General features: G+C 39.0%; 1 protein-coding gene across 2 annotated transcripts; it reads right to left on the reverse strand.

Annotated features, from left to right (window-relative positions):
- Positions 1-5,640: 5,640 nt before the first annotated feature.
- Positions 5,641-8,552, reverse strand: s100s (S100 calcium binding protein S). 2 transcript variants are annotated; one of them, XM_047384170.1, is made up of 4 exons: positions 8,491-8,552; positions 7,009-7,055; positions 6,633-6,786; positions 5,641-6,429 (listed from the first exon to the last, which is right to left on the reverse strand). In XM_047384170.1, exons 2-4 carry the CDS (start codon positions 7,020-7,022, stop codon positions 6,253-6,255), a joined length of 345 nt encoding a protein of 114 aa, XP_047240126.1. In that variant the 5' UTR covers positions 7,023-7,055; positions 8,491-8,552; the 3' UTR covers positions 5,641-6,252. The 2 variants fall into 2 exon arrangements, with proteins under 2 accessions (XP_047240126.1, XP_047240127.1); XM_047384171.1 differs by lacking the exon at positions 7,009-7,055 and having other exon boundaries at positions 8,491-8,542.
- Between the last annotated feature and the right edge of the window lie 275 nt (positions 8,553-8,827).

The following is an 8,827-nucleotide window of genomic DNA, read 5'->3' on the forward strand; positions in this document are numbered from 1 at the left end:
AACACTTTAGAATATAGAGTGTGATTATCATATTAACCAGGCTGCCACAGATTATTTTTCAACGTCGTAAGATTTCCTAATAATTAACATCACTTCGTCTCACACTATGCTGTGCAGATGGTTTACTCACTTGTGATACATGGCATGGAGTAAGCGGGAGTGAAACTTTATCTCATCCCTTGCTGTCTGATTAATTAGGCTAATAATTATTTAACCACTTGCTGGCACTATAATTCTGCATTGAAATTAAATTCCTAGAAAGTCAATTAAGTCTTATTGTGAGAAAAAAGAATTAAAGAAGATGGCGATTTACCCAGTAACTTACAATGCGATAAAACAGCAGGACACTGTGAATTTAACCCCGTTGATTTTCACTATACATCAACTTTTCACAACCGCAATGCACCAAAAAACAGTTTGATAATCTCCAAGACTTTTGTTAAAACATGCTGTGGATTTACAAGACAAAGGTGGAACTTTCTGAAAGGTGTGCATCATATGACATCTGTCAGAGATAAGCATTTTAGAAAAAGAACATTGTACTGACAGTCAAATGTAGTGATGGTAGTGTTGTGGTCTGGGTTGCTTCAGGACCCAGAAGACTTGCCAAAACCGATGGAACCATGAATTTTGGTCTCTGTCAAAAAATCCTGAAGGAATGAAATCCTGAAGAAATAAAAAAAAATGTCCAGCCATCAGTTCAAAACCTAAAGCTCGGGATAACACCAGGACAATGATCTAAAGTACGCCAGGAAGTCCACCTCTGAATGGCTCAGAAAAAAACGTTTTTCAGTAGCAGAATCAAAGTTCAGACTTAAATCCAATAGAGATGCAGTGGCAAAACCTTATACAGACAGCTTATGCTTGAAACCCACTCCAGTATGGCTACAATGAAACAGTTCTGCAGAGAAAACTGGTATAAAATTCCTCCATAATGATGCAAAATACTCAGTTATTGCTGACAAAGGTGGCCACTTATTAGGTTTAGGGAGTGATTACTTTTTACCTTAACAAATTAAATATAAATTTTCACAGTTCACGGTGTAATAAATTATTGTAGGTTTTTAATAGTGCATTTTATATTCTTCCACTTATACTGTACATATCTGCCATATGTGGTGCAGATGCTAAGAAGACTGATTGTTTTTGGCCCGGGGGACAAATGGAGTTTTGAAACCTAAAGATATTTCTATTAAACTTTATCTGCAGTTGGGAAACAGCTGGTATTAAAATACTGCATGTTATCTGAATCTTTTTTGTTCAGTGTGGAAATACTTTGTTGGTCCCCTTGAAGGTGACACCAGATTATTACCAAGGCTGTAAACGTTTATAACATGCTGTTTGGTTCTCTTCAGGGTCACAGCAGGGTTGGTTTTTGGACATCACTTCGGATTGGAAACCTGTCCGTAGACTGCTCAAACTCAAACAAATCTAGCAAAGGACACCTTTGGAGAACACATATGGCTGAGGAACGAGAGCCGATCGGCTAAGCCACTCCTCACAGACAAACGCCTAACTTGGAGTCAGTTTCTCAATCCTGCTGAAGGCAAAAAGAAAAGTTGGTTGAGATAAACGGTGTACACCCAGAAATGAAGAAATCCCTCCGGCTGATAAGATCCCTGTTTCAGCTGTTTTACATTTGGCCCTTTTCAGTCTGAAGCTGAGTTATAAAAGCTAATGTGGTGAAGGAGGATGTGTTTATCTACTGATGTGCATTTGTGAGGGACAGAAAGCGCTGCCTGCTTCAACAGCAACTCTAGCATTCCTCCCCGATTTTATCCCCCACTTTCCAAGCTCCGCACTAAAGTATTGCACTTCACAATCTGGATCCCTTCCCAGTCTTTGCTGTCCTTTATTCACACCATACTGGCACAGGCATGCAGACATATGCTCTCACATATCACACCCTCTTTCTGTTTTTTCCTGTCTTCTCTTCGTTCTTGAATGAGTTTTCTAACTAGATTGAAATCAAACATCTGGGTCAGCTTAGATCTAGCGGAACAAGACTTGCAGGATATTGTTGGCAGGATGTGATGTGGGAGCTGAAGCAGTTTACTCTGTGGGAATCCCCAACACAAAGAGACACACACACACAGAGCAAAGAGAACGATTGCACACCGACACACACTCACTGTTTGCTGACATTCTAACTGCTCAACCCCATATCGAGATGCAACCATTCACACCAGGCTTTTCCGTGCATACTTATGAGGCACACAGTTCTTACTTTTACAAGCACAACCTATGTTTTTCAAGTGTTGGGGTGCTGTTTAAATCTCCGTGTTGCATCACATCCTCTTGTGGAGTGTTTTTGGGGCAAAGGAGACAAAGCAATATTTCTGTGAAAAAAATATTCTCATGCAGTACTGAACAAAAAGTCTTAAGCAATCATTTGTTGCTTAAGTCTTTTGTTCAGTCAGACATAAAACAGCATTTTAGCACCAAAAAATTTCCAAAAGAGCAGTTAGCTAAAAACGTGGCGTACAATAGATTTCTCAGGTCCTGTGACAAGTCTTTGCTGGATTTCTTATTTATTATCATGTTAACAACTTTTTCCCATTGATTTATAGTTGGCTTATAGCTCACAATGGGTGGTACATTCATTCCTCTGTCCAAATTTGAGTCATATGTCCAATGAAAAATGAAAGACAATGCAGGTTTATTTTGCATAACACATTCAGCAACAAGACAATTCAAAGTGCTTTACATGTTTAAAAGATAAGAAAGAAAACACATAAATAAGTACATTGCAGTGGCATAAAGAAAAGTTAGACTACAGACTGAACTGTCATGATACTCCAGTGTTAGGTGTTTGAGTTTTACTTTCTTTTATATTTCTGTTCTTTCCTGTTGTTTATGTTCTCTTATTGCCACCATTATAGTTCATTCATTGTAGATTAGATCCTTGGTTTATTCTTTTGTTCATTTTGAGCTGTTTTTGTCCATGATGGATATCTTTTCTGTATTTCTGTCTGTCTGCTCCTATTCATGTACTCTTCCTCAGTTCACTCATCTTTCATTGATCTCAGCTGTAACTCATTTCTCTCTGATTATTCTCACCTGGTTCCTATGCCTTTCTCCTGATTTCTCCCCAGTATTTAAACTCTCTGGTTCACTCTGTCCCGTGCTACTTCCTGCCTGTTTCATGTCCTGTTTCTCCAAGCGTCCCCGTTGTAAGATTTTTTGTTTTAATTATTCATGAAATCTTTCTGCTCACCATGTGGCTCCCGAGTTCCTGCCTGCATTTTGGTCCAGCTCCAACCTCACAATTCATGACAGACACTAAAGATGTTTCAGTTAACAGTTTGAATAGAACAGCAACTCTAAACAGATGGGTTTTGGACCTTGATTTAAACAAACTCAGGGTTTCAGCATTTTACGCAGTTTTCTGGAAGTTTGTTCCAGATAAATGGAGCACAAGAACTGATTGCTGCTTCTCCATGTTTGGTTCTGATTCTAAGCAGGCAGAGTAAACTTGAACCAGAAGACTTGAGTGGTCTGCAAGGTTGATACGACAACAAATCTTGAATGTATTTTGGAGCTAAGCTTTTCAGTGACTTATAAACTAATACAAGTATTTTAAAGTCTTCGCTAGGAGACGGGGAGCCCTTGTAAGGACTTGAGAGCTGGGTGATGTGCTCTGCCTTTTTAGTTTTATGCAGGCAGCAGCTTTTTGGATCAGCTGCAACTGTCTGATTGACTTTTTAGGCAGACAAGTGAAGACACTGTTGCAGTAATCAATTCGACTAAAGATAAATGCATGGATGAGTTTTTCAAGATCCTGTTGAGACATTCGTCTTTTAATCCTGGAAATGTTCTTTAGGTGACAGAAGTCCGACTTGGTAAATGGGTTTGCGCTTCTGACACCTTTTGTAAACAACTTACACTGTATAATTATGTGGCACCTAATTATTATAGTTAAGCATGTTGCAGCAAAGTTTGGAGAGAGTGTTCGAGTCAATTTAAAGTCAATTTTACTTTCCTGGAACCCAAGATTTAAACGTTGTAATAATCTTGGAGCAATACGTGTTACTGGCAGAGAGAGTCCTTTTAGTGGTTAAGGAGAAGTCTGCACACATGTACCGCTTGGAAAGGTCTTGGTCATGCTCTGCGTTCCTGGGCAGCCAATCATTGTCCATAAAGGCTAGGGTCTGTCCGTTTTAGAGATGTATGGCTGTAAAGTCTTTGTGTCAGAAAACGTTTTTTGAAATTAATTATCTGCTTTGAAATCAATGGAAATGCGGATTGTGATTTATTTGTTTGATGCCTTTAAGATCCTTGAGCTTTTTGGCTCTAATATATGAGAGTTTTATAGACATTAATCTGCTGCAGACAGTCTTTCTTTGTCCCTCATCTGTCTGCTTTCTTAATTCCTCATCAACACAGCCATGGTCAGCTACATGGACAGGAGTGAAATGGAAAACTTTAAAAGGCCTTAAGAAAATTAAGAGATTATTGATTAAAACCACTTTTAAATATGACAAAAAGACGCTTTATAAATGAGTTGCTATGACCATCCTGTATAAAATTCCTGCATTGTCATCTGGATAGAGCCAAAGCCCATGCTCGGGTCCTATTTATTGACTTTTTTTCAGCATTTAATCCTATCCACCCACATCTTTAAGCTGATAATCCTCTTAACCTGTTTAAACTTGATTTTAATCTTGGTGCTTGGATTTTATACTTTTTAACAGTTTTTTTTTTTCTGTTTTTCTAATCAGCTGAACTTTTCCACTGGTTCCCCACAGGTTTGTTGTCTCTGTCCTCTAATATATATTTTATATACTTGGGACTGTCACAGGCTAACAGTGTGATTAAATATGCAGATGATATCGTCTTTGCATAGTCTTCTTCATGCTGAAGAGTATCACCATGTTGTGGATGAGTTTGTTTCTGGGTGGGATCATTTTGTGTGTCATTTTTAAAGATCAACACCCTGAAAACTGAGGACATGCTGATTAATTCTAGGAAGCCATCAGCCCATCCCTCACTAACAGTAGTAAATGGTGGATAGTTTGGATTGTTACAAGTATTGTAGTAATAAGGGTTGTTCTTGATAATGATCTGTCCTTTGAGTCCCTTTTGAGGACATTGCTAGTTTTTGATGTTTCATCTGAAATGATGAACCTTTTTTAATAAAAGTTTTATTAAATCGGTTTTAATGTTTTTTATTGTCACTTGGTATAGTAATCTGTTTTCAAGGAGGACTGACATCCAGTTTGTGGACTTTAACAGCAGGCAGGTGCTGAAGGAGACAACCTCTGTCATGTTTTGTTCAGAGCAAACCAACCTCTTTTTCAGCTGCTTCCCTCCGGTCGTCTGTATAAAGTGCCTGCAGTGAAGACCAAGATACATAGAGTCTCTTTTATACCTCCTGCTATTGCCAAGCTTAATAACGTAAAACTAAAAGTGTTTTTTGTAATGCAATGTCTGTGTTGTTTTTAGAGTGGACATACTGCAGATTAATGTCCCATTGGGGACAATAAAGTTATCTTTCACATCTTTAGAACAAAAGACATTTTGGATTTGTTGTTGCTTTACCTTCCATAAAAAGAGGAAAAAAAGTACATTTAATAGATCAGCATCCCCACAGTTATGGAATCAGAGCTTTATGTGGAAAAAAAACAGACACCCAAGTGATCCTCGTTGAGTAAATGCAATGTTTAATGTTCTGAAGCATGGGTTTTTCCATAAAGGATAAAAAATAGGTGCAAGATCACCTATCTTTCGACACTACGTGCATACAATAATATAATGACGTAACACTTTATAACACTTCATATATATATATATATATATATATATATATATATATATATATATATATATATGTTCACAAATAATTCATTGTGCAAGAAAGGCTCAAACACACATCTCCAGTCTGGTTCCTTCTAATAACCTTCCCTACTGTAAAACTCAGATGAGCCTGAGCTGAAACATGGTGAAATAAACCCCGATGTGTACATTAAGTCATTCTCTGCGCTGAGAGCTGTGAAACTCGACCTGCGTTAGTTGTGGTATGAATAACATTTTTAGGGGGAAAACAGCACTCCCACTGAATTCTTCATGTTCTGTGACCCCACAAACTGACTGCTGGACATCTCCTCTCTTATGTGTTTGTAGTGTTTAGAAATTGCTTAAGACGTAAAGTGGAAAAAAAAAAAGCCACCAGTTTTACAGTCCTTCCCCACTCCTCCTTTCCTCTGCTCTCTCCTCCACCTTCTTCTGTTTTTATTCTGTCCTCTCACAGTTTCAATCTTTCTTCTCCGCTGCTGCCTTGTCGTCTGTTTTGTACTCCAGGAAGAAGTCGTTACAGGCAACCGTGAGGGCACCCATCAGGATGATGAACTCTGTGAAGTCCACCTCGCCGTCGTTGTTAGCGTCCAGGTCGTTCATCACCTTCTCCACTGCTTCGTTATCTTTGGAGCTCTGTTAGTGAGAGAAACGGTGGAAGACAGAGTTAATAAGGTGGACTTTTTAATATGTGTGTGCAGGCATACAAAGCTGCAAAAGCTTGTCAAAACCAGCACGAGTATTAGCGTGCATACCTGAACTTGTGTCACAAATGTTTGCAAAATGCACTCTTTTTCTTCACAACCACCTACTTAAACCATGAGACACTCCATACTTACCCCTAGGTAACTCCCCAGCTCCTCTAGTAGCAGCTCCTTCAGCTCTCCCCTGCTCAGAGTGTACTTATCGCCCTCCTTCCCTGAGTACTTGTGGAAGGTTTTTATGAGCATCTGCATGGCACTCTCCAGGTTGGAACTGGGCTCCTTGGACATGCTGGAAAGGTGGAGGTGAGGTAGAAATGTTAAACTCTGAAATTAATGCCCGCTCCAGCCTCTGCTTACATGTGTGATCACATGTCAATCAGGGTTGAAGCAACCTCAAAGATTAAGTGATGGAGGGAGTAAACTAATGAAAAGAAAGATAGAGTCACATTCTGAATGGAAAGATGAGGGTAAGCTTTGGAAAAGCTTTTCTTTTGGGAACAATCTTACACACATTGTGTCCGGCATCTTCGAGCGTCTTGTGCTGGACTCGTTGAGAGACTGTGCACACACAGACAAAGACAAGTCACTGTCAATAATGCAAAGCTGGAGCATGTGAATCCAAGCAACAGGTGCATGGCACTCTTCTGGTTACCTCTCATGTAGGTTGAATGGGTAATGCATGTAATGCTGTGTAAAACAAGTCTCTGATTTGATACATAACATTTTCAGAAAGTAAGGGGCAAAGAAATCCGAGGTACCTGTGTAGGCTGTTACCAAGCTATTCCTTCAGATGTAATCATTAAAGTTATACAAAAAATGAAAAAGAAAGACAAAAAATGCTTTAAAAAAGCTCAGTGACAATTAAACTCACAGCATTTCTGTGCAGAAGTACTTCTCAAGTATCAACCTGATATCGTCAGACGTCAGATATCTCTATTTTATTTTACACATTTTCAATAAAAATGCAGAATGCATTGATTTTTTTAAATTAAAAACTGCATATGATGTTTAAAGATATATACATACTGTACTAGAACAGAAAAAAATTTCCCTTTCCAAGGGCTGCAAGAAACAAATGACGTACTTCTACGCAGATTTTTCTTGAAACACCATCTTGACAGAACTTTTTACTTTTTTACTTCTTCTGGGTGTCTGACAACTGCTAATGCTGCAGTAGGAGGGACCTATGAGGACTACCCAAGAGTTCTTCAGCCGGGTTCTTGTGAAGTTAAAATGTCTTGGCCAGAAAAAACGTTATTCTTGCAACCTTGGGTAAAATAATAAACTTCTCTGTTCTGGTGGTGTATGTACAGGCCTTTAATGTACCATTTGAGTTTAGGATGCATATGAAATGTATCAACTTAGCAAAAATCACCCGACTACCAAAGCCCAAAGTGTCAATTATGATACAAAAAAGAGAAAACCAGAGACTGATTTTTTTTAACACATTGTTTTGTTAAAAGTATCCAATAAACAGTTATAGTTTTAGAACTCAGTATCTTCTGATAATTATTTATTGTGTCAATCACTGCTGATTAGGTCTGATCATGCTTCAGAGGTTTCAACAGGCAGTGGACACAATGCTGGATAGATGGAAAATCTATATGCTCACCTGTCTCACTGGCTGACACAATACAATAGATCCAGATCCTATCTGTAACACAACCCCAAACATTCTGCTAATGGAGATTCGCTTAATAATGGAGCGATGTTTAAGCTGAGGGACGCAAGGAGTTGAGTAGTTTGCTGTAGAAACATTTTGTCAGGATTAGGAGGATATATAAAGGTATAAACTACTTTCACTTGTTTAATCTATCAATATGCTGTCATTCTCCTCTGAACACAGCCTGTTTTCCAGATCTTCTGCCTACAAACCCTATCTGGACCCGGTGTGTTATTCACTTCAGCTGCAGTGAATAGTTTGCAAGAAACCTTTTTATTAGCTGTAGAGGAGAAAGTGTAGAAAAGCAACATATCTTTGTGTCCGTCTTACCTGAGTGCTGATGGAGGGCCTTCTTTGTCTTTAAAGAGCAGTAGGTGACAGAGCCAAGGCAGAGATGGATGGGGAGAGAGTCTGCCAGTGGCTTAAATATCACCTGCTCCTCTCTCTCCTCCTCCTCCTCCTGCTGCTCTCCCCAAACTTTATCAACCCCTTTTGGTCCTGAAGGTGTCCTTCATGCCTTCCCTCATTCCCCTCAGCAAAAACAGTTGACAGTGTAATACAAAATTGACATCCCTTGCACTGTGTGACATATTGTCATGTTACAACCACTAATTTCAAAATGTTTTATTGGCATCGTCAGCCCCCTTTACTCCCACCTCCCTAACTC

This window comes from Girardinichthys multiradiatus, chromosome 13 (assembly GCF_021462225.1).
Source record: "Girardinichthys multiradiatus isolate DD_20200921_A chromosome 13, DD_fGirMul_XY1, whole genome shotgun sequence".
NCBI lineage: Eukaryota > Metazoa > Chordata > Actinopteri > Cyprinodontiformes > Goodeidae > Girardinichthys > Girardinichthys multiradiatus.

Excerpts from the sequence above, each read along its gene's own strand:
- s100s (XM_047384170.1), bottom strand. Across the intron at positions 6,430-6,632 it reads AGCTGGGGAGTTACCTAGGG|AGCTCCAAAGATAACGAAGC; the intron begins GTAAGTATGGAG and ends TCTCACTAACAG.